General features: G+C 38.8%; 1 protein-coding gene across 1 annotated transcript in view; it reads right to left on the bottom strand.

Moving 5' to 3' along the window:
* Window positions 1-27057, bottom strand: part of ksr2 (kinase suppressor of ras 2) — a 180262-nt gene that overhangs the window by 136547 nt on the left and 16658 nt on the right. Inside the window, exons 2-3 of the mRNA XM_041786621.1 lie at window positions 15394-15534; window positions 5751-5901 (exon numbers count right to left, since the gene is read on the bottom strand). Coding sequence (XP_041642555.1) covers window positions 5751-5901; window positions 15394-15534 — 292 coding nt within the window. The remainder of the gene's footprint in view (window positions 1-5750; window positions 5902-15393; window positions 15535-27057) is intronic.

Genomic DNA, 27057 nt, shown 5'->3' with positions numbered 1-27057 from the left:
GGCAGAATAATGTAGTGCTGGAACATATGTATCTTCTAGCATTATTTTCACTTTTATGGCTGACAGTTTAGGGTTTCGGAGCTTCACAAAGTAGACTAGCAGCTCGACAAACTGTTTAATCTAAATTTTTAGAAGATGGCATTACAGAGATTGTTGGGCAGGCTGGTTGAAGCAACTTTATATGAGATAATTTGAGGGTGGGAATATTTTTTCTGTAAAGTATCAGGTAGTAAGTGTCAAGGATGTACTGGCTTCTTTGTTGTAAATATTCAAACAGAGAATATCATACTCATTCTGACTCTTGTAAAGCTACTAAACCAGCTGCAAGACTGGGAAAAAAAACAAATATGGGATATTTTTGGGTGCAGTGTGATCGCAGGCGAGACAGTGATGACAAAGAGAGCTGGCCTATGGAGAAGCCTGAAGCCTGACTGGTTTGAACCCAGCTGGACTGAGGCGAAGACGACCGGGACTGCCTGACAGACTGCCAGAGGATGCATGTCTATCTGTCCGTCTGTAAGTCTGTGTGGACAACATCCTCCTTCATCTCTAATCAAGTCGTTGAGACAGAGAGAGAGGGGAAGGAAGCCAGAGAAGCACAAAGGAGCGACTCCAGCAGTCTGACAAATGAGCACAGGGACTGAAAGAGAGGTGTGAATATTTGAGAGGACAGCTGAACACCTGCTGAATCACAAACAGACCAAACGCTGCCGAAATCTATTTGTCTGAACATCTGATTTCTCCTTCATAAAAAGAAATTTAAAAAGGCAATCTTAAACCTCTAATAAAATGTTTAAACAAAGCTGAGAGCAGACTGAAGGAAAAGCACTCATCATGTTGATTTTCTTCTTTATCTTCAGTGCTCCATCTGAAACAACATCTGCTAAAGAATCTGTTAAAGTTTTGTTTGTGTGGGTATGCATATGTGAATATACGTGTCTGTACATTTTAGAGGAGACACAGAAACATTACCAAACAGGTTTACAAAAGGTCGTTACCAAACCTCACATCTCTGTTTTAGTGATGATCTACTGCCCCCTTGTGGTATGTTTGCATTAGTGCAAGAGCTTTCATCTGAGGACTGAAAGCAAAGTGTGGTCTGTTGCTCCACCTGGTGGGTAAACATGAAAAATACATTCACAACAGATTTAAAGCCCGTTGTTTGGTGGAGGGATTGTATTTGACTTCAGTTTTAGGAGATAAATGGGAATAAAACAAACTAGTTATACTTTGATGCTGTTATTTTGTGTTAACGTTTGAATAAACAACTAACTGAGAACATTCAAGGGCTTTAAACAACACAAACTAGACTTTCATAAAATAAACCCTTGTGAGGTGCAGATGGCCTAGGTGAGGTCACAGCCCATGTACCTAGGCAGCCCATGTTCAAGTCCAGCCTTTGGCTCTTTCAAGCTTGTCATTCCCCACTCTCTCATCCCTGTTTCCAGCTCTGGAAACAGGGATGAAAAGGACACCACTGTTCTTTCTCTCTAATAAAGGTAAAAAGCCCCAAAATAAATCTTAGAAAATAAATCAATCAATAAAAAAACGTATTGCATATGTGAAGATGGCAAACATCAAGACTGCAGATAGTTGGTTGTATTAATTTAAGGGAGAGGGTCACAAGTTACCCGTGAGTCCTGCGTTAAGGACTGTAGTCTCCATATATGGAGCTCACAATTTAACCCCCTGAGCTAAATCGACACCCCGTGACTTTGCCAGAAACTGAAACCACGCTGAGGGACTGTGTTAAAGTAAATAATAACACCCATTAATTATAGAACAACAATTTACTTCCCTGCTAAGTTTTATGGAAAGATCAATACTATAATGTGTTTTATGAATCCATTCATCATCTAAAGCACTTATCCCCTTCTGGATTGTCGGGGCTGTAGTCAATTCCAACTGTCATTAGGTGATAGGCAGGGTACTCCCAGGACAGGTCGTCTGTTAATCACAGGGATGATTCACAGAAAATAACAACAAATCAGACTCACATTCAAGCCCTCAGGCAATTTAGAGTCACCAGACAACCTAATGAGCGTGTCTTTGGACTGTAAAAACCAGAGTACCCAGAGAAAACCTCAGCATGCGCAGGAACCTTTTTATTCTGACCATGCACCTCTGTTGAGCCATGTATGATTGCTGTTTAAATCAGGTCTGTCTGATCAAATGATTAACTGCTTCAGCAAATATCTCACTGGAAGAACTCAATGTGCTGATGCAGATGGCTGCACTCCTCTCTCACTCCCTGTAACCACAGGTGTGCCTTAGGGGTCAGTTTTGGGGCCACTTCTTTTTATTATGTATTTAAATGATATTGATCAAAATGTCATTTGTGCAAAATTTTATATCTACACTGACGACACTGTCATGTACTGCTGAGCACAAATCCCAGACCAAGCTCTTGCTTAGCTACAACTAACTTTTGACACTGTTCAGCAGAATTTTTATGATTTAAAACTTGTGTTGAAAGCTGACAAAACTAAGGTCATACTGTTTTCAAATGCTACATTTAAGCCCCAAAACCTGCCTTCAATTTCAGCTTGTCAGGGTACCCAAATTGAGTTTGTTTTGAGTTACAGATATCTTGGTATTTTGATTGATACATCTGTCTTTTACTCCTCACATCTGGTTAAAAGGCTAAAACTGAAACTGGGTTTTTATTTAGGAAAAAACTCAGCCTTTGTTTTGAATCTAAAGAGAGACTGGTTGCTGTCACTAGTGTTGGACTACGGTGGTGTTTTGTACATGCGTGTTTTGTCTCAGAGTCTACATGCTCTGGACGTTGTATCATGGTGCTCTCAGGTTCATCCCTAACTATAAAGCTCTCACTCATCACTGTTTATTGTATGAATGTGTAGGATGGTCTTCTTTGTCTACATGCAGACTAAAACATGGGCATACTCTTATCTACAAGGCTATTCTCGGTCTGCTACCTTTACATCTTCTGACATATATCAGCCAGAAGAAGTTCTCAGGATCTTTACCTGCTGTCTGTCCCAAAGGTCAGAACTGAACTGAGAAAAAGGCATTTTTAATTGCTGCTCCTTTTGCTTGGAATGATTTATAAAAAGAGTTGAAATTCAATGAACTGATCTCATTGGACACTCTTGAGAGGAAGTTGAAAGACTTGGAAGCAGACACATCTGTCTGTAAAAGCTTTGATTAACAATGTGGTCGATTCTGGTAGATGCTTACACTTTAAATTGTTATCTTGTGTCTCTTGATGCATTTATACTACAAACTTGTTTTATGTTTGTTGTGTATGACTGCTCTTTGTTTGTCTGAAACTCTTGTTTACTGTGGCTGTGATGGCCAGGACACTCTTGAAAAGGAGATTTTTAACCTCAGTGAGGCTTTTGTCTGGTTAAATATAATAATAATAATAATAATAATAATAATAATAATACTTCAACAGTGAATAAAAAGATTTTTTTTAATTTAACTGAGACAACGTGAAAATCTAGAATAACATCATAACAATATTATGTCCAATACGTACATCAGAAGAAAACCAAAGATGATGTCTGATGTCTGGTTAAAGAAAATGAAACAGTTTATTTGAAATTCTAATGAGGAGGGATGAAAGGAAAAAAATATATAAATCTAACAGTCTATTACAGGCTGAGCAATAAATCAAAATTTAGATTAAAATGCAGTGTGTCTTCATTAAAATTTTCAAATTGACAAAGGTGCAATATTTCTTTGACCTGAAATGTTTTTAAAATCACCTGTTTAATATGCAGATATGATATGCTCTGTTCATCATGTAGACATTCAAGTGTACATTTCTTTGTAATAGTTTAAAAAATCTTACTTTTCTAATTGTTCCATTTTTTTCTTTATCAAAATTAGAATTAATCAAAAACAATCATTCCTTTCAGTGCAGCAACTCATGTTGAATTTGCAATATGAGTCTGAATAATCACAATAGATTTTTTTTCTTAGGCCTAGTTTAATATCTCTAATATTGTGTTTTTTATAATGTAGAATGATTTATTCTTTGTGTTTGTTAAGAATGCATAAGATAAAGAACTTGAAAAATATTACATATTACATGGCAGCCGTATTATTTGAAAAAATAAATGTAAAATATCCAGATGCTTGTAGAGTGTTATTAGACAAAAAGGTGGTGTTACACAGTGATAAGCATGCTACCGTCTCAACTTTTAAGGAAAGTCCTAATTCAGAATGTTTGAATATTTAAAAAAAAAAAAAAAGTTTATCAGTTTGGACATTAAACATCTTGTGCTTGTGCTTGTAGTATAGCTTGTGCTGACTGTTAAGAAAATAATTTGCAAATTGTTGTATTCTGTTTTAATTAATATTTCACTTAATGTCCCAACTTTTTTGGAACAGGGTGTTGTACTACTTCAACTGTAGTAGGAAACAGATGGATCTTCCTTTTCTTTTCAAAAAGTAAGTCATTTGAAATTAAAGGTTGATGAACCTGAGAGAAGAAATGAATAAAAAACACATGAAGGAGACAGCGCCCCCTACTGGAAGTCTGACACCAATGTGGACACAGCATGAAGAGCCAGGAGGACAGGCTAGATAAAGCCTACAGCTCACGAAAGTAAGTCAGTAGTAAGTAAGTATGTTGTGTATGAGCATCATCATTCATCCATTCATTAATGTAGACTGCTTTAAGTGAAGAACTCCTCATTTTAGCTCTTCCAGAGGACAGGCATTTGTGTAATTGAGCTTTAATTTAAGATGACCTTGTTTATACAGAAAATAAAGAGGTGTTTTTGTGTAGCAGTGGCATTAAGATTTGTTGTGTCAACAAATTACTGAAATAAACTACAATTTTTCCTTCACTGAAGGGAAATAATATTATAAATAAGATCACATATGCTTGGTTATTTCAAAGATGTAACTGTAGTATGCCATGTATATCATTACAAACAAACAGAAAGCAAAAATGTAATACAAAAATACTATTGAAAAATATATACAGCAACTATTTCTTCTCTAACAGCTGCTCATGATGCTCAGTTGTCAGACTGGTGTTGAATTATCTAGTGACACTCCTTTACAAATCTTCAGTGCCACTGTGTGGAGGGATTTTATGTGCATTGATTCTACAGGAGGTTGTTTAAAATATGTTCAAATATGTGTAGAAAAGGGGAGGGTGAGTGCTACATGGGGTTAAAAGTATCAAAAACTTTGTAACCAGGATCAGTTGCTCTTCAGGATAAGAGGACAAGGATATAATGTAATGTATATTCAAATATATGATAGTTTTTTGTTGCAGTGCTAAGGACTTGAAGAAAAGCATCTCATCTTTGTTATGTTAGCAGATACATGAGGAAAATGACAAATACATTAAACCATGAGTTATTTAGTGGCAATTATGACATTTTACATCATTGATGGCTTTCATTGTATGCATTATTAAATTGTGTTTAAAGAGAGTTAAATTACATATAAAAATGGCACAGAATAAAGCCTATGTTTATGTTGGGTTGGAATGTGTTATCACATTCAGTATGTTAAACTAAATATCATCCATCAGAGAAATTCACCTTAAAGGTCTAACAGTAAAAAGAGGTACCTTTTAAAGTTTTTATTGAAGTTTACAAATTCAAAGGAGAAAAAAGATATTTAAAAAACATAAAAGAAGTCTTCACACACACTAGCTATGAAGAGTGATGCCTCTAGTGTACTATTTTCTTTCAGGTTTTTAGAGGTGATGTTCAGAGACGTCTGATTGTGTATAATGCATGCTTTAGGAGGAGCCTTACCTAGCTGGTGGGCCTTTCTTAGGCAGGAGAGGGAGGCATTGAGTCGAGCACACTCCTCTTCGTTGGCACCGAACTTTTGCAGCAGCTCACACACCTGCTCCTCACTCATCTCTAGCAAACCCTCCAGGGTCACCTCACCCGGACTCATCTCCTGCAGAATGCACATAAGTGAAAACAGCATGGTGTAAATTACATACACAAACATAGGCACAATCAACAGTAAGACTATTTATTATAAATACATGAAAAGCCTGTCTTTTACAGTTGATGCACTTAAAGAGGCAGTTTAAATTACATTAAAAAATGACCCTTTCTGATTGTTTTAATGTAATTTAAACTGTTTCTTTAAATTACTAAAATGAATAGTCAGAGCAGGTGATGATAAGCTGAAACAAACAAGCTGTCACCATGACTGACTGTAATGTGTCATTTTAGGTAAACAGTAACAAAAGGAAACACCATAAAGTACCCAATTATATTTGATCTTGCAAACAAAAGCCCATTTTATGAAAAAACTAAGAAAGCACTTGGAGAGCGCAGACTTCTGTCATTAGCCCTATGTCCCGATAGTGAAGAATCCTTAAAAAATTACTGGATCTGTCCCCATGTGTTCCCCACCATGGCATTCACTGATTGCCCCCCCCCCCCCCCCGAGGGGGATGGAAACACAGTGAGGCAAAGCATTGGCTTCGCTACAGGGGCCAACACATGCACCCATGGTCTCACTGGACGACTGAAAGTCATGGCAGAGGATGAATATTCCTCTATTCCTCCCAGCATTGTCAGTATTCTCACTACAATTCGCTGTCTTTCTCTCTGTTACGCTCTGACTCGTCTCCTCGATCGTGCATGCATCTTTCAAACTCTATAAACACCCAAACTTTGGATAGAAACACACCCAAAAACTGCTGCTGGGATTAAAGTTACTCATGTCCGCCATCCCCTGGTGTAAAGTGGTAACAGCGCAGACCTCCGCCATTAGCCCTATCTCCCAATAGTACAGAATCCTTCAAAAAATTCCTGGATCCAGACTGTGATCCGGATCACTCCCAAAATCTAATCAGTTCTTCCTTATGCCTTACGACATTTCCTGAAAAATGTCATCAAAATCCGTCCACAACTTTTTGAGTTATGTTGCTAACAAACTAACAAGCAAACCAACGAACAAACCCACCCGATTACATAACCTTCTTGGCGGAGGTAATAATTCTCCACACTGCCACGTAAAACAAATCTAAGAAGAGATTTCTTATATGTCATATATGTAATGCTTACATATATATAATGACACATGGAAATGACTCAGATGCTGACTTTTGCAGTGTACAGATGCGCCAGTTTAAAAATTCTTTTGTACAGTTTTTAGTTGCACCTTGTCTCAGTTATTAATAGCTATAGACGCCGAAACGTTAAGTCCTAGCTCCAATAGTGTCGCTTTAAATTTTGTTTTCATTGCACTTTGAACACTGAGCGGGTTTAATGCCTGCAGCCCTGTTGTTGTTTATATTAGCAACAGGCAGTCTGGTGGTTAACCCATACCTGAGACATGAAGAACGTTCACTGCGAGGGCTGTTTAATACTCTCTCACACTGAAAGAGAGGTTACTAACCTTAGAGAGGATATCCAGAGGCTTTCAGAGGAGCTGCAGAGGAAGGACTCTATGCTGTCAAGCTACATCGACATGGGGGCATCCGAGTCCAAGAGGCTACTGAACTAAACACTGCCGCTGCGGGCTCCCTTTCTGGGTCTGCACATTGCAGGTCAGATGCGGCCGGTGCTGCCGCTGCCACCGCCTCTGCTCTGCTCCACCTGCCTCCGATGCTGTTTCCACCTCCTCGGCAGCAGCTGCAGCGGCTGCTTCGGCCCCCTCTCTACCCACTGCTGCTGCCTGCTCTCCGTCCCTGTTGGTCTCACCGCTACCTGCGGCCACCGCTGTTGTCTCCCCTGCACCCGCCGTTGGACACCCTGTGCCCGATCGGAGGGCGGTCCGGTAGGCTGAAGGACAGCGGAGCAAACAACGGGAAAGGTTCACCTCCTCCCAGCGCCGCAGGCTGCTGATGGAAGCCGTCAACAGACGCTCTGGTGGGCTCTCTCACCCGGAGCCTGCACGGGAAGGATCGTCCTCCTCACTGTGTTCACCTGCTGAGACCGCCTCTCCTAGCCTGGACAACAGGTACAACAAACGGGACGAACAAGAATTTCCACTGCTCCCAGTTGTCTCCAACTCCCCCCGCACGTTGCAGCGCCATTGGTTAAGGAGTAAAAGTCCCTCAAAATCCTTAAAAAACAGGCGTCACTGGGGAAACGACCACATGCTCACTTCCTATCCACCAGACGGCTCCTCCATCTACCCTCATCCTTCGGGATTCCATCGTGAGGCACGTGCACATGAGGGGGGCGGCCACGCTCTCATTCGATAGAGCCACCGTTATGGATATAGCTGAGAAAATCCCTGACATCATAAAATCCCATCCTGAGGTCAACAGGCTCATCATCTATGCAGGTACAAACAACATTCCTAAACAGCAGTTTCTCCACCTTTTTAACACACTCAAACAGTCCCACTTAAGTGTTTTTATTTTATGGCCCCACCCCCACCTGCGACCAAGGTGTGGGGCGTTTCAGCAGGCTGCTAAGCCTTAAAACCTGGCTCGCCTCTGCTTGTGGCTCCCATAACATAGGCTTCATTAATAACTTTGACTCCCTCTGGCAGAGAGGCATCTCTTCGGGGCTGACGGGTTTCTGCTGCCTTCCAACCTAGTTTACGGCATCCAACATGCCCGCTCGTCAGCCCCCTCTCACTGCCACGGGCCCACACCGGGGTGTCAGAGATTGATGTCCCCCCAGTCCCCATAATTTTAGTTCCTCTTTTAGTAATAACATACAGTCTACTGGACATGGACCCTCTGACTCTCCTAAACAATCACCTATTTCTGTCATTATTACCCCTAGAGAGCACACCAACTACCACCATTTAAAACCCTCCTCAGGCGCAAATCTGCATAATCTTAAACCCATACTCTCATGTAACCCCTGGCTCATTCCCCCCAACCATCACTAACTACACGGAATATGTCACTTTTAAATGTTAGATCTCTTTTAAACAAGTCTTTTCTTATTAACGACTTGATTTTAGATAATAGTATTGATTTTATGTTTTTAACTGAAACCTGGCTCAGCACTGATGCACCTATAACCCTTATTGAAGCCTCTCCCCCTAATTACAATTTTTCTTATTCTTTTGGACAAGGAAAAAGAGGTGGGGGGCAGCCACATTACTTTTAGCACAAGATGGTTTTAAAGAAATTTGATTTAATGAATACACATCTTTTGAGCATCATTCCTTTGTTTTTAGCAGTCCTCTTATTCTATGTTTAACAATCTACAGACCACCTAAACGTTGCGCCTCCTTTATGACAGAATTTTCAGAACTGCTCTCTTTTATCCACTCCAAATATGACAGAGTTATTATTTTAGGTGATTTTAATCTTCATATGGACAATCAAACAGACTCTTTTAGCTTGAAATTTTTTAACCTTCTTAACTGTATGAATTTTAATCAACATGTAACACTGCCCACCTACAACAGAGGTCACATTATAGATCTAGTTATTACTTATGGCCTGTCAGCATCTGTGACCTCTGTTGTGGACGTGGGCTTGTCTGACCATTTTTGTGTCTTTTTTAATGTGAATGGTTTTAAGCAGCAGGAAATACCAGTGCGTACTGTCAGGAAGCGCTATCTTACTGCTGAAGTGTCTGCAGATTTTATTGACATTTTAACTGATATCCCCCCAAATGTTTTACCGTCCTCTTGTGATCTTATTGTGAACAATTTTAACAGTAAACTTAGGTCAGCTCTGGACACTGTGGCACCAATAAAAATTAAAAATGTCTCATCAAACCCAAAGCCTCCATGGAGAAACAATAATATCATCAATCTGAAAAGAAACTGCAGAAAAGCAGAACGGAGGTGGCAAAAAAAAAAACAAGCTGCAAGTTAATTACGAAATATTCCGTGCACAATTGAACATGTACCACAAAGCAGTTAAACAAACCAGAAGGGAACATTTTTCTAAACTAATTCATGACAACCAAGATAACCCAAAAACTCTTTTTACAACCATAGACCGTTTAATCAACCCTGTTTTTAACCAATTTTACAACCCAGATTTGTCATGTGAAGACTGCAGTCCACTTCAGCAGTTTAACAGATTTTATCAGATCAAACTTTTTTACTTTCTCAGCCTTTTATTTTTAGCTCATCAGAGTCTATGCTTTTAATTGAGGAAACACTGGAGAGTTCTGTCCTGGTTGATGCTGAGATGCTTGATAAAGTTTTTAAACAACTCCAGCCAACTGCCTGCCTTTTAGACCCCGTCCCAGCATCCCTTTTTAAAAACTCTTATGACTTTTTTAAACATGACATTCTTAGCATTTTAAATTATTCTCTTCAGACAGGTGTATTCCCCTCTGCTTTTAAAACTTCTGTTATTAAACCCCCTCTGAAGAAAAACAATCTGGACACAGCAGTAGCTGATAATTTTAGACCTGTATCCAATTTGCTGTTTTTAAGTAAAATTTTAGACCAGATTGTTTTAAACCAGTTAAATGGTTTTATCAATTACAGAAATATTTATGAATTTATCAATCTGGTTTTAGAAAAAACATAGTATGGAGACAACTTTAGTTAAAATTGCTAATGACCTCAGGTCCAACATGGATAATAAAATACCATCTGTGCTGGTTTCGTTGGACCCGAGTGCAGCATTTGATACAGTTGACCATGACATTCTTTTAAACAGACTCCGTAATTTTATTGGCATCTCTGGCACTGTTTTTAACTGGTTTAAATCTTCTCTTACTGACAGAAAGTTTTATGTGAATCTTGGGGATCACTCATCCAAATTTTATGACATGAAGTGTGGTGTTCCCCAAGGTTCAGTTTTAGGCCCTACTCTTTTTAACCTTGTGTTACCTCTAGGAAATGTTATCAGGAGGCACGGCAACACCTTCCACAGCTATGCTGCAGACACTCAGCTTTATGTTGCCGTGTCTCCTGATGACACAGAGCCACTTGATGCCCTTTTTAAACTGTGTTTTAGATATTAAATCATGGATGGCAGAGAACTTTTTACAGCTCAACCAGGACAAAACTCAGGTTTTAGTCATTGGTGCAGGGGATAAGAGAGAGAAACTGGCCAGCAAAATCAAAGCACTATCTTTTAATCCGTGTCAGCTGGCTTAAAATGTAGGTGTTTTATTTAATTCAGATCTTAGTTTTGAACCACATATTCGCGATATTACCAAGAAAGCATTTTATCATTTAAAGAATATAGCCAGAGTGCGACCGTTTCTCTCTCAAGCCAATGCAGAGACATTAATCCATGCTTTTATTACCTGTAGAACTGATTACTGTAATGCTCTCCTTTCTGGTCTCCCAAAAAAGAATATCTCATATCTTCAGCCCCTCCAGAACTCAGCTGCAAGAATGCTGATAAGGACCAGAAAGAGAGATCACATTAAAACCGATTTAAGGTCTCTGCATTGGCTACCCGTCTCTTTTAGAATAGATTTTAAGATTCTTTTATTGGTTTTTAAAGGTCTTAATGGTCTGGCCCCTTCTTATTTATCAGATTAGCTTATACCCTACGAGCCCAGTAGAGCCCTCAGGTCTTTAGGAAGTTCTCTATTAACAGTACCCAAAACCAGAACTAAAACTTAAGGTGAGGTATCTTTTTATTACTACGGCCCCATCTGTGGAACAGCCTACCTGAAGACATGAGGGCTGCACCTAATGTTATTGTTTTTAAAAGCAAAACTCAAGACCTACCTTTTTAGCCTAGCTTTTAAGTAAAATTTAAGTTTATCATTTTAGTGTTGTCTCTTTTAGGCTTTATCTCATATTTTAACTTTTAGGACTGCTTTTTAGTAGTTTATCCTTTATACAGTTTTATTGATCTATATTTTATTGTTCTTATTCTTATTTTAGTGTCCTCTTATTCTGTTTTTATTTCATTTACCATAATTTTGTTTTAAAATTTTAACCTAACCTCCAGTGTTTCCTCATTCGGGACTTTACGATAGCGTTTCCTCTGTGCACACGTTCCTGTGTGTAAGGAATCCATTATATATGACACATTTGCCAAGGTATGGACTACTGAGTGGGGAAGAGGGTGGGTGGGTGGGGGGGGTATTTTCTTTTATTTTTATGTTGTGTGTAAAGCACTTTGTGCTACATTGCATTGTATGAAAAGTGCTATATAAATAAAGATTGATTGATTGATGTAAAGTTGCAAGAAAAATTATGTGAAACCTTTGGGATTTCTTGGATTTCTGCATAAATTGCTCATAAAATGTGTTTTGATCTTCATCTAAGTCACAACAATAGACAAACAGTCTGCTTAAACTAATATCACACAAAAAAAATATGTTTTCATGTTTTTATTGAACAAAACATGTAAACATTCACAGTGCAGGGTGGAAAAAGTATGTGAACCCCTAGGCTATTGACTGGTTGACCCTCTTTTGGCAACAATAACCTCAACCAAACGTTTCCTGTAGTTACAGATCAGACCTGCACAACAGTCAGGAGGAATTTTGGACCATTCCTCTTTACAAAACTGTTTCAGTTCAGCAATATTATTGGGATGTCTGGTGTGAATCGCTCTCTTGAGGTCATGCCACAGCATCTCAGTCAGGTTGGGGTCAGGACTCTGACCGGGCCACTCCAGAAGGCGTGTTTTCTTCTGTCTTCTGTTGAAGCCATTCTGTTGTTGATTTACTTCTATGCTTTGGGTTGTTGTCCTGTTGCATCACCCATCCTCTGTTGAGCTTCAGTTGGCAGACAGATGGTCTTAAGTTTTCCTGTAAAATGTCTTGATAAACTTGGGAATTCATTTTTCCATCAGTGATAGCAATCCGTCCAGGCCCTGAGGCAGCAAAGCAGCCCCAAACCATGATGGCCCCTCCACCATATTTCACAGTTGGGATGAGGTTTTGATGTTGGTGTGCTGTGCCTTTTTTTCTCCACACATAGCGTTGTGTGTTCCTCCCATACAACTCAATTTTGGTTTCATCTGTCCACAGAATATTTTGCCAGTATTTCTGTGGAACATCCAGGTGCTCTTGCAAACTTCAAATGTGCAGAAATGTTTTTTTTTTTTTGGACAGCAGTGGCTTCCTCCGGGGTGTCCTCCCATGAACTCCATTCTTGTTTAATGTTTTACTTATTGTAGATTTGTCAACATAAATGTTAGCATGTGCCAGAGATTTCTGTAAGTGTTTAGCTGACACTCTAGGAGTCTTCTTCACCTCACTGAGCATTCTGCGCTGTGCTCTTGCAGTCATCTTTACAGGATGACCATGCCTGGGGAGAGTAGCAACAGTGCTGAACTTTCTCCATTTGTAGATAGTCTGTCTTACCGTGGACACATGAACATTAAGGTTTTTAGAGATACTTTTCTCATCCTTTCCAGTTTCATGCAAGTCAACAATTCTTGATCATAGGTCTTCTGAGAGCTCTTTTGTGCCAGGCATGGTTCACATCAGGCAGTGCTTCTTGAGAACAGCAAACTCAAAACTGGTATGTGTTTTTTATGGGGCAGGGCAGCTTTAACCAACACATCCAATCTCATCACATTGATTGGACTCCAGGTTGGCTGACTCCTGGCTCCAATTAGCTCTTGGAGAAGTCATTAGCCTAGGGGTTCACATACTTTTTCCACCCTGCACTGTAAATATTTACATGTTTTGATCAATGAAAACATGAAAACATATTTTTTGTGTGGTATTAGATTAAGCAGGCTGTGTGTGTCTATTGTTGTGACTTAGAAGAAGATCAGAACACAATTTATAACCAATTTATGCAGAAATCTAAGAAATCCCAAAGGGTTCACATACTTTTCTTGCAACTGTATGTATGCATTGCACCAGCCTGTTTTATATACTATAACTGCTATATGTATTTGTGTAGATTGTTTTGTCTTTATGGGCCATTTTTAATTTTTTTGTACACATGTGGCGCATATACATGTCATTGTACCCTTTTTTGTAGCATTTTGTCATTATCCTGGCCAGGTCCAGGTGTTAGGAGTCGCTGGAATCAGCTAGAATGTTTTATTTACTTTTTTAAATCTGCTGTGACAGTAATAACCTTCTTCTTTTACATAACCCGTGGTACTTGGACTGTGTCTGCAACACACATGAGTAAAAACTACTCCCTGCACTTGAAGTAGCATTTTTATCCTGCACTGTATACCATGAACAGTTCGGACTGATCTCATTAGCGCGTGTTTGCACACTGTAAGTACTGCTGTTCTTTATTTTACCGATTTTTACATACAGCACAACCATGCCACCTTCAACAGACCCAGTATCAGCAACACTGATACTGCCTACCCAACCATTTAGCTTTCCTTGGTGTTTATATTGTGCTTTCAAAAGAACAGCAGAGATTACAAAAGAAAGGTCTTAGGATAGACCATGCTGTAATATCTTTCAACTTTTGGGAGCATTTCAACTTCCTGGGGAAATTCTTGATTGACATTTGTGTTTCTCTACAAAAGAGCTTCTGCTTAAAAAGCTGATAGACAAAGAGCAATAATAATAATGAAAATATAAATTGTAGATCAAGTAAAGGAAGAAAAACAACTGACCTGAGTGAATAAATACCTAACTGAAACCAAATTACAGACTCAGCACACTCATGTTGGACACATCAGCGAATCAAGCATCATTTCCGAGGAGGAATGTGTAACTGGTTAAAATAGTATAAAATCTGAATAAATGATGGGATAAAATAACAAAACAGATGCTTTTATGACAGAATAAATAGATCAGTAGATGGTCTATGAGTATAAATACAATGTTTTTTTCATGACCGACCAAGAATTACCCCATTGTTGAAGAGTCCATTGGTTATGTTGGACAATGTTCAGGGTTCAAGGCCTTGTAAAATATCAAATTTAAAGAATTCAAAGCTCACTAAGAGGTTAGTTGAATATAACCTACATGGTCTGTGACTAAAAGGAGTGATTAAATGGTAAGTTGAGATAAAGGCATTCCTTATATTACACATGTTGCACTCAAACTTAGGAAAACACTTAGGCCTAATTATGAGTGTTTTTTGAATTCAACAATTTAAAGGTACTAAATGGATGATTGTTGGATTAATATGTTAACAAATTTAGTTTTTTTTGTCCTATTTTTGCTTAATGATGTTTGTTATTCTGTTGTGTTAGAGGTGTAAAGCCCCTTGAGTTGTTATATGTATGAATGACACACTATGAATGAATTTGCCTTCCTTTTTTTTCAAAAGACTGATTAATTACTCATCTAGTAGTTGTCAGAAAATACTGCAGTGTCAGTCTTGTTCTCTGCACACAACCCTTAGTTACTGAGAATAAATTCATATTTAAGAAGCAGTAGATTTTTTATCATTAAAATTTAGTCACACTGGTAAGTCAACTATTGTAATACAAATGTGTGTTTTAATTTAAACATCATCTGCTTGATTCAAAAGCATCAGGAAAACTCATGTTTGAAAGAATTACTTCATCCACCACTTTTACCTTTCATCTCAGCTTTGTAAATGTGGTAAGCAAGATTAATCTTTTGATGAGGTAGTGGGTGAACCTGTTACCTGTGTGACCTCCTTCCTCAGGTTGACGATGCGGAACCAGTGTCCAAGGCGAGGAAAGTCCTCCAGCTCGGCACTGCGCTCCTCTAAGGCCACTTTGCACTTACAGGACAGCTGGCGGCTGAAGTACTTCACCAACTTCCCCTGAGAAACAGAAAGACAAACACGGTGAGAGATGACTGAAAGTAAATGTTATTAGTGTGTTATTTAGTGATGAACTCTTTCTTTCCTACATTTCAACTTACAACTCTCCAGAGAGAAAAAACAAATCATATTAAGCCTAGGGATGAGAAGACATGAAAACCGTATTAAATTTTATATTATGTACTGTCAGAATTTTAAATATTTCTAAGAAAACAGACTGATCTCTTGAATGGCTTTGTATGACTTGTCCTGAAGGAGCGACATGTTTTCCTTTTCAGACAGAGAACAAAAATTCAGCCTGCAATGGAAGTCTTGCCAAAAAAAGTTAGATATTAGCACAGATTGCCCCTAAATTTAAGGCAAGAATGTACTGTTCTGAGCAGCTAAAATATTTCAACAATTTTTTGAGATGCAGATTTGATTATCCTTTATTCGCTGGTATGTCCTCACTTGTTTTGGGGGGGGGAGGGGGGGGGGGGTAAATGTTCTGGAGCAGTGGTTTTCAACAGGTGGGTCAGGGCCCAAAAAGGTTGCAGTTGGTCATTTATAATGTACCTAAAAAAAAATGGCAAAAAGTCCATGATGTATGAAAGAAACATCTATAGATTTAGTGTTACTCAGTTTGCTGTGGTAATATTCAAATTTTGGTTGTTGTCTCAGAACTTTTTTAAAAATCTAATTATCTTGGGATAAAAAGCTGTTTCCTTAAATAATGTGATAATTTCTTGACAACTCTACAACAGGGGTTCCCAAAATTCATCATGCAAAGGACTCTTAGAGTCTGTCTGGGATCCCCCTCGTGCATATGTTTCCAAGGGAATCCCTTAGTGGATTACATCCAAACCTTTTATTCCACTTTGTTTCCCTGAAATTCCCAGTTGTTTCCTTAATTTCTAAACTTATTCTGAATTAAACCGTTTTCTTCAACAATAACTAACATTATTAGAATGACCGTGAGGAAAAGTGAGATCTTGAGAAAATGATCAATTTACTCATAATCAGGGGGAAACATGGGAAAACAAAATGTATCACATGGAGTCCCATTGTTTTTCATTTTATAGCAATTTACAATATTATGTATCCAGGCTATTGATTGTAATTTCTTATAGTCTTTTAATATTTCTGTTTTAATAATCACCATCTGAAACAGTAAACATATTTGTCTAATCATTCCTTGCATGTCATTTGGTGTGTTCTGGTTGACTTTTACTTCGTCCTTCAAAATATCTGAAGCCCTCTAGGGCCCCCTAGTGCCCACCTTAAGGATCAGGACTCCAGTTTGAATAATACTTCACTAGAACACAAACCAGAACTGACATGTTACAACAGAGTAAAATAAAATGATCTTTCTCTTATTCACTAAATATTCATGAGTGATATGATCTGTATATACCATATCTTATTTAATCTGTAAATCTTGTTCCTCGAGACTGTACGTTTAACCTCCCATTCTTATTGGACTATTTTTCACTATCCCATGTTCATGTCATACTTTGCTGGGAATATAACTGGGTAATAATAAAAATACCATGTCACTTCACATTAATACGTGTCACTTTAATTGCTATTGACTGCACATAATGTGCACAGGCAGCTATGATATAAAGGCTAAAACTGTCTTTATAACTTCAACTGAGTTGCTGTGTTGCCATTTCTTTATTGTCCCTTTTTATATTATATCCAGCCCTTGAGAACCTAAAAATGGTATAAGTTTCCTGCTGTTAGGCGCATGTGTGAACAGGTCAGGGTATCCTTAAATATTCCAGAAATCTTCAGGCAAGCACATATGAAAACAGACACAAAATAAATGGACACTAACACACGTCTACTATTATTCCCTGACTTATAACTGATCTGAAAGACATGTAGGGCTTAGAAACTTTTGAAAGTTTCACAGATCAATAGATTGCTTGTAATACTACAATGATATTAAGTGACATAAAATCTTTGACCTTTCCGATGAACATTTCAATCACTTTCCTGACAATCAGCAGAACTTTACAGACAGAGTACTCAAGTGTTTATTGTAGAGCCACTGAAACCCCTGGACATTCTGGTTAACCAGCACAGGGAAGAATAATACAACTCTTTCTGATTCCTAAACCACCTAAATCACTTCACGCCTGTTTTCTCCAGTGTAGATGCTAAGTGGAACACAGTTGGGAGCTTTGGTTACACTGGTGAGCTCTGATATACTTAAAGTAAATGTGCACAAGTGCCTAAGTAACTTCCATCACCCTGCTTTCATTGTGATTAGGGCTTACTAATGTAAAACTCATCCACAATTAAAGACCATCATGACAGTTGTAAACAAAAATACAATGCCTTCACATGAAATGTAGCAAAACATGTGTTGAATGTGTCTTAGTGGTTCAGTTTTCATATGAAATCATAGCAAATCTCTACTCTGCTTCTTGTGGCCTCCTTGAACACATCAAAAATAACTTCAAGACCCTAATATAAAAGATTTGATGATTTAATAAAATTCTCACTTTCTGATCACTCTATTTTTGAAGATTAAACCATTTTCCTCCTACAGCCTCACAACAGGTGTAACTATGATGACTCCTCTGAAATACTAAACCTTTAAATGGCACAGCCACGTCGACATTAAACTCTCATTCATGTGTATTTATTTCATAGGTTATGTACCATTTGAGGGACTGCAGCCTTTAGACTGTAGCATTTAAAGACCTATAAGATCACAGCAGAGATGGGGACTCGAGTTCCACTCAAGTTGCACACATCAGTGACTTGAGACTTGACTTGGACTCGTGTGCAAAAGACTCGCGACTCGACTCAGACTCATGATTTGGGACTGGTGCACAATCTTCAGTTTTTAATTTTTCCATCATGATCTCTTGTCCCCCGTCACTCTTTTCCCTTGTCCTCCCCTTACGTTTGACAGTCTTTTACGCAGCACAGCACCTACGGCTGCTCTCCTCTCATCCTTATCTTCTTTCATGCTGCATGACAATGACACACAACACCGATGCTCACACACAGACCTACTCTGAAACACACGCTAACATGTTGGTAGTGCAGACTGCAGACTTCAGACGTCAGTCTGTTGAGGGCAAAAGTTTCAGAACACCTAAACTTTTTTCCCCTGCATTAAAGCTCCTCTCTGACCATGGAGGATCAGCGCTGTTTGTGTGTGCACTCCAGCTGTGTGTGTGTCTCTGTGTCGCCTGCGTGAGCCATGGGTGTGTGCAATGTTAAAATATTATTTGGTTAATATTCCCATAATATCATATGTTTAAGGGGAACAAATTAATGTTAGAATCTCTGCATTGCTGCTTATTGATAATGAACAGATATAAAAGACAATAGGAACATTAAAACTTTAAATACGATTCATGGAGGCAGCGAGAAACAGAGACAGATGGATACGAGGCTGTAACAGATAAATTAGTAACTAAGGAGTCCAGGAGATTTCAGCTGAACAAAGTGAAATTTAGCTTGATTTTATCCATATAAAGAAATCTACACCATAAATGATGGAAGGAGTTTTTTTAAAAAGAGAATGGAGGGAGAAATACTCCACATAATCTGTTGAAGATCTGAGTGAGAATTAGAAATGCTCATTGAGTTTTTATTTTATTTTAGAATAAACAGCTCATTAATAGTTAGTGTTTTTGTGTTAGTATGAAATTACTACCATTAAAGAAATATACCTGACAAATAACAAGCACATTTAATCTCCAATGTCCCAGTGTCTGTCTCTATCAGTAAAGTATAACATGTCTCTGTAGTGTTTCATATGTACACAGAGAGGAGCTTTATTAAGAGGAAAGCAGATATTGATAATGCTGGTGAGGGAAAAAAAGAGAGAGCATGCGTTTCATCTTATAGCAGAGGAACATATGATATAAAGCAAATACATTGCCAACAACAGAACTGTGGCTAGTGGAAACACTAAGTGGCTAGTAGCCATTAGTCACAGTAGCTGGTGTGAAAAAGTTAATGTCAAGCCTTGTTGCTATGTAGGTGTACACATGAGCACAGACAATACCCCACCCTGCTGATGGTGATGATACAGTACAGGATTTAAATTCCTTAGATAGAACAATGCAGTGGTCTAAGCAGACTGGACATCAGAGGCAGATCATAGAATGCTCATTATAACCATCAAAGACTTGAGACTTGACTTGGACTGGTGACCAAAGACTTGAGACTTGACTTGGACTCGAGACCAAAGACCTGAGACTTGACTTGGACTCATGACCAAAGATCTGAGACTTGACTTGGACTCAAGACCAAAGACTTGAGACCTGACTTGGACTCATGACCAAAAACCTGAGACTTGACTTGGACTCGTGACCAAAGACTTGAGACTTGACTTGGACTTGCAAAAAATGACTTGTGTGCATCTCTGGATCCCAGCAGTGCATCGAAGGATGTCCAATTCTGATAGCCCCCTCAAATGTTGCCAAAGAATGCAGCCTTGTTTCCCCCTGAAGGATCCATTCAGTGCATCCTTTGTGGCTCAATATCCTAAGATTTACTGTCTTAAGTCCAACATTACAATTGAAAATGACACAAAATTACAAACTGAGCATGCCTTAAAAAAGAAACACAACAAAATGTATACATAAAAATTAAAAAAGAGAGCAAACAAAGAATCAAAAGTCCACTTAGGAAACAAAACATTTAGCCTCTACTCTAGCTTTGTAAATCACAAAAACTTGTCTAGTTGTAAAAGTTCTCTTGAAGTTTGTCACCTCTTTCATGAATGTTATGAACTTTGGTCTGGTCTTCATTCATTTACATTTGTGGATGAATTGCGTTTGGCGATAATAATCAAGGTATTGTACCTCAGCTAATCTGGTGCAGGGCTGGGGTTGAAGGGTAGGCCTTAAAAATGTAGGGGTAAGGACAAGGACAGCTGGCAACACAACAGGGGAATCTTTTAGACCAGACTGTGTCATTTAAAATGACCAAAGTAGTCTATGCAGCCTACGGAGGCTGGGTCCTCTGTAGACTGCATCCTTCTGTGGCAGGGTGAAGTTTCTCCCCCCTCCCTCTACACTCAGTGCTGTAAGGCTGCAGGTGATTATCCAGTTTGCACCTTGATTGTGAGGCTGTGCGGCGCTGCAATAAAGCTGTGTGGCTGTGCCATGCCTCGGATATGTGTCCTGGCGTCTTCCTGGAGACAGACTTCCGCATTGTTTTGGTTTCTTTGTGGCACATTTTAAGCATGCGTAATTGACATTATATCTGCCCCTGCTCTCTCACTTTGCAGCGGGCTGGCGTGTTCATCTGACCCGGTGAGTTATGGAGAGGTTGAGTGGCGCTGGGTTTGCGCCTTTCAGTGGCTTTCTGAGGTAGGCTGCTCATTTTTTTCCTCTTTACCTTTGAGATTTGGCCATAACTCAAAAACTGATTTATTTGGTCTCTGGCTGTTTGTGGTAGCATGCCATGGCTCTGCAGCTCTGCAGCTGCTCCTCCATTTATTGAGATTCAGCACTTCTGTTTCTGGTATGTTTGAAAATGTACTATGTAACAGAAACAAAACCTCTGTAGTTTGCTATTTTTGTTATAATTACACAAAATTACCTGGCATTTGTCCATTAGCCTAAGAGAAACTCCTATATCCAAAATGCACTCTGTTGTTGTTTGTAGCCCCTTCTTCTGCAGTCTCAGAGGCTACTCCATGCCCCTCTCCCCTGTCAGTGACATCCTCCCCTACCCCTAAGAGGCTTGTTGATGCTGTCCTCCCCCCAGGCTCTTCAGAGAGGCCCCACCCCCTTCCTACTGACAGTGCAGCGCTCTCACAGTCAGATTTAGGCCGTGGGCTTACTACCTGGTTTGGTAGGGTTGTTAGGCCTGTTTGTCATTTAATTGAGTCTATGGCTCAGGTTGAATCACTCTTTGGTCTTGACCAGGTTCAGCCCTCTGTTATTCATGTGTAATTCTTTGATGTGTGTTATGAGCTTGTGTTTACTTTTATGTGTGGTAAACACTGGTTGCTTCTGTGAATAGTATGTTCTGAGACATTATACTGGTGTAGTTCTTTTAATTCTGTTTTCATTTTCATTCTTTTGCTAGGTGTCAAGTTTGTCTCAGGCCTCTTAACCTGTTCTGTAAGGTAGCTGTATGCTGAACTGTCACTTGTTGAGTGATATTGTCTTAAGGCCAGTTTTGTTTGGTGGGTGAGTTTTGTATAATGTTTTTCTATTTTGTGTAATTTCAGGGGGATGAATGTAACAGAAACAAAATGCACCTCTGTAGTTCACTATTTTTGTTATAATTACACAAAATTACCTGGCATTTGTCCATTAGCCTGAGAGAAACTCCTATATCCAAAATGCACTTTGTGGTTGGTTGTAGCCCCTCCTTCCTTTGTTTTCTTCTTCGTTGGTTATTTGTATATTCTTTTCGCTCCCTCCCCGCTGCCCTTTTGAATGACTCCCTGTTGGAGAGGTAGACGTTCATTGTTTTGTTCAAGTTTCTATCAGTTTCCATCTTTATGTTATACGTAATATTTTGTACAGATTTTTAGTCCTTATAATGTCTTTACATATGTTTCCACCTGTTTACATGTTTCTATCATTTCAATTTCTTGTTTAATTACTTTTCGTTTGCTGTGCACGGCAGGTTGAGCTAGCTTGTGTTTGCGTAATTATGCCAATCTGTGCGCGCTTTAGGCCAAGCTGTGCACCGCGGTGGAGGACTCGGCATCTCCGGCCTCCGCTCCCTGGCTTTTACTGCCGTTTTGTTTGCTCCGTTTCGTCCGCTGGTTTCCTTGCTCGTCTCCGCTTCAAACCTACAGTGATCTCGGTTCTGGACTAATGTACATTGGTTTGACATTTTAGACCAGGACAATAATACCGTGCCACAAATGTCCTTAGGATTCTTTTAGAGTAACATTTGTACGGAGCCCGGGAGGTGACATAAACGTGTTTTTTTAATACGCATGTGCGGGTTAATATCTCGCACGTGCATTTTAGTATCTCGCACACATTTTATTCGTGTGCGAGATACTAAAATGCACGTGCGTATTAAAAACAACAACAAAAAAACGTTCATGTCACCTCCCGGGCTCCGTACATTTGTATTAGTTAACCCATTTAAATTCTGTTCTTTTGGTTTGTTTCATTTGGGGTTGATTGGTGTAATCCCCCTTGGGTTTAAGTGCGTGTGTGTGAATGTGAATGGTATAAGTGTTTTAAAGGCACAGTGCCTGAATATCTATATTGTGGACCCTTGGACTAATTACTGTTTTCTTCCCCTGGACAGGAGCTGTCGGGCGGGAGGCTGGACGATTCCCCGGTAGTGGTCCCTTCACAGTCCTGTACAGTAGTGCACTTGGGTGTCAATTCAGATGGTGTGTGGTTTACACGTGTGGTGATAACTCCAGGACCCCTTCCTCCCCCTCACTTATTGAGTCTTCACCCCCGGTAAGCCCTCAGTCCTGCTCCCTTAATTCTAGCCCCAAACAGCTAATTTATCAGGCCACCCAGGACTGTGCAATTAATTTTTGATAGGAAGACTTTTATGGACAATTCCCATTTTAAAAATTGATATTGTTTAATAAAGTTTTGTTAATTCTTTTTGAACACATCCCTGTCCGAATGATGTATGAATGTGTGACCTTTTACTATTGAGTGTAATAGGTGTCTTTTAGGTAATGTCCTGGGGGTGAAATTCCCCTAGGTGGCATTGTTGGATAAAAATAAAACTGATTTCCAGGTAAAAATATTTCTAAATAAAACAACTTTAAGAATAAACCAAATCACAAAAATAAGACTAATTTAAAACATAAAAATATTCTGCAGTAAAACTAAATTTAAAGTAAGATTAAACATGTACTGAAGCCCACCCCGTCACACTTTGAAGGTTTCAGCCCCTGAAATGAGACACACCTAAGAAGGTCTCAGACATCTCCCATTAAACGGTAATACATTTGATGTATATAGTACAGTAGGGAGAGTATAGAAAGACCTGCAGCAAACGTAAACAGTCAAACTGAGATGGCAGAGAGGACTGAAGTGTCTACACATGGGACGCACATGTACCGCTCAGTTTGCTTTAGAGTCATAAAGTGTGTAGTTCACAGTAGCAGAATAATACAAGATATGTCATGAAAAACTATACCACAAATATGATTTACAGTGATGAAAATGGCATAGTTCTCCTAATTTAGTGTTTCTCCTAGGTGTCAGTCGTTCCCAAGGTTAGATGCCTTCCAAAAAAAAAAAATTAAAACTATTTCAAATTTTATTTTACTTGTTATTGTAAAATAGAAATATAAATGAGTAAAATTAAAATAAAAACCTAGTCATTAGGTGTAATTTAAACTTGTATGAAGGTAAAAAGAAGGCTTGAAATGTAAATTTGCACCAAACAGCAAAGACAGACATACACAGACGTTACCTGTATGTTACTAAATGTGTCTAAAACGGTCACTGGTATTAATGATAACCGTGATTAAAAAATATCTATCACTGGTTATCATGTGGTTCATAATATAATTTTCATGACAACCATTAGCAACAACCATGCTTTATTATCAAATAAATAATGTCCAAAACATCCATGGATTGCCCAAAGAGGTGTAACACGTCTCCTCTCTTGCCATCACTCACTGTGATTGTTTGTCAGAGTTCAGAGAAACAGACAAGTAGGTGTAAAGAGAATGTTAGCCGTCAGGCTAATCTGTTCAGAAACTCTATATACATTGGCATCATGAGTCAAATTGTTGCAGTGGCCTACCTTCGACTGATGGCTTGACAAAAACCCCTAACAACCTGTAGGAGCAGCATACACTCACTGGCTTTAGCTTCTCCTTTTCTGCTCAATAAGTCCATGAAAAGAACTCCCAAACTTTGAAGAAGCTCCCTTTAGTTGAAAATATTAATCCAATGTTTAAATCTCAGTTGAAATCGGCTGAATAGACGATACTTTGTTTCAGCCAACTGGTTATGATGTGATGTGTTCATGGACAGTAGGATTATAAGTGTTGCAGACTATAAAGAGAATAAAAATCTCATGATGTGTTCACGTTACCAGGGGTGAACCAATCAATCTGCGCCGATTTCCTTAATTTTGGGGGATCGGCGATCGGCCGATACTTTCATATGAAACTGATCTTATCCACCGTTTTTTTTCTACCTCTACCGACTAAAATGTGAAAAATGAAAGACAAAAGGAACTGATATAATTTAGTAGTTTGGACAGCAATGCTCCAAACTTTTCATTTATATTTGAGAGAACTACCTCATTTTCAGTTAAAACAACAAGTTTGTTTTCTTTCACGGGTATTGTTCAATGTTTTTTAATAAAATAAGATTGCAACATTGAAGGTGTATGCTGTCAGTTATAAAAAAAAAAACGGTATCAGCCAAAAGCGGAATCGGCAGGTCAGGCTTTCTAAAGATCGGTGATTGGCCAGAAATTTGCAATCGGTGCACCCCTACATGTTACATCAAGAAAACATAAATTAATGACATTTTTCAATTTTAAATCAAAATTGATTCATCATGGTTTGTTTTTCCACCAAAAAACAGAAAATTATCAATAGTGGTATTAATCAGGATGGAGATTGAAAAGGAGCTTTGGATTGAAAATACGACTTGTATATCTGTTTTTCTTTGGTAATTTTCTGTTCTATCAAACGTAAAAAAAATCAATTTTATGTTGTTTAAAGCAGTAATTTTCATTATTTTTGCCAAAGGCACACCAGCTTTGAATACATGCAGAGTCCCCTCTTTACCATTTACCCTACGTTGGTGTACGGTATAGTTGTAGTAATACATTTCACACCGGAAGTTGGCCGAGCACTGCCATATCTCTTCTTCTAATACCAGAAGTCACTTGAACTGAAGGTCTGCTTTGTTGTTTTCTTTGTGCATCGCCAGCATATTAATATAGGCAAGTTCGTCACATACTGAAATATAAGTAGAAGAAAAATATGTGACTATTCAGATTAACAAGCACAGCATTTACATAACATTAATTTTAATGAATTGATTTATGATCCAAATTCAAGTATCACTTTGCACAGACATAATATGCAAGGGGAGATTGACTGGCTGGACGCCGGCATCGCCGCCAAGTTGGCAGAGGCAAGTCCACTACGTCATTCAATACAATACACTGGGCCATAAAGTATACCCCTGCTTGCTTTTATCATTATTATTGTCATTGCAGCGATGAGTGCATAGTGTAGTAAAATAAAGATGTGGTAGACTATTAAAATGAAAGGTCTGATTTGAAGAGCATTAAAATATACAGTTTGACTCAGAGTTAGACAAGACAAACTGTGTGTAAGCACTGATAGCTTATTCAGTACAACAGGAGTTAGTTTAAACATTTCTGAATAGACCTGAATGCTTTGCAATTAGGACTTTCAGCTGTGTAAAGGACATATTTTCCACCCATGTATTTTTTTTCCCTAAATTTAAAAAAAAGAGTAAAATCTCATCTGGTGGGCCCAAATCTTGTCTCATCTAATCTAATGAGATAAGTGTCTCGTCACACCCCTAATATGCATCTACTCTGACAAACAAAACACACTCCATGTGACAAAAGTAAAATGGCATGAAGGAAACTAGACAAATTAGCACAAGCAAAACAGTAGCAGCAGACTGTGGCACCCTGGCCTCAGAGTTGAGTGACTTGTGGGCAAGACATTGGGTGAGACCTTGTGAGCGTGGAAACAAAGACAGAGGGGAAGACAGACATTGCAGTGGGATTCTGGGATTCCTCAGGAGACGTGTATGAGACTTGCTGAATACCACTGCAAATAACCGCAGGCTGCTATCCAACAAAAAGGAGTCACAATTGACTATAGCATCAAGGGGGCTAATAATTTTGACCCTGGTAGTTGTTTTTTGTGAAATAATTTTGTCTTTGTGTGAAAATTAAGATAATAATGTAAGCATCCAACATAAAACTTTTCAAATAGTGACATTTTCGGGGGGGGGGCAATAAATTCCTCCTCAACTTTAATAGACAGCTTGAGCATCAAGCTTGAGCAGCTTCCAACTGAGCTAGTCTTACTATTTTTATTTTTACATTGGGTCCTTTTGGTTTTGGTTGTGGTGCTAATTTTGCTAGATGTGTTCTGCAATTCATAAAAATAAAAAAAAACAGCAAAACAATTTCATAGCAAGTGAAATTGAATCTATTTTCAGCATTAAAAGTTGGTCTGATTGAGGATGATGGTAGAATAATGTCCTGATAGGCCCACAGTGGTTGACGTGATGCTTGAAGACTTAATGATGATACAGCTGACTGGCCTAATTCCAAACAAACACCTACAAAATGACTGCTAGAAATGAGACTTTACTGGCCTACATCAGTGCAAACCAAAGTAGAAACCAGTGGAGGAGGGACTCGCAAGTCACCTCTGAAAGCAGAAAAGCAGCAGCTGCCCACGGCTGCTAACGCTCAGCCTGATAAGGCGACTGCTCAGCGCACACACCCACAGAGAAACACACATTTACCCTGGCTAAATGTGTCTACTTCTTACTGTCTGTCATATCCTCTCAATATATAACAACTCATCCACTACAT

Source organism: Cheilinus undulatus, linkage group 5 (assembly GCF_018320785.1).
Source record: "Cheilinus undulatus linkage group 5, ASM1832078v1, whole genome shotgun sequence".
In the NCBI taxonomy this organism is placed as follows: Eukaryota; Metazoa; Chordata; class Actinopteri; order Labriformes; family Labridae; genus Cheilinus; species Cheilinus undulatus.
Note: the sequence above shows the minus strand (reverse complement) of the source record. Positions and strands in the feature narration are given on the sequence as shown.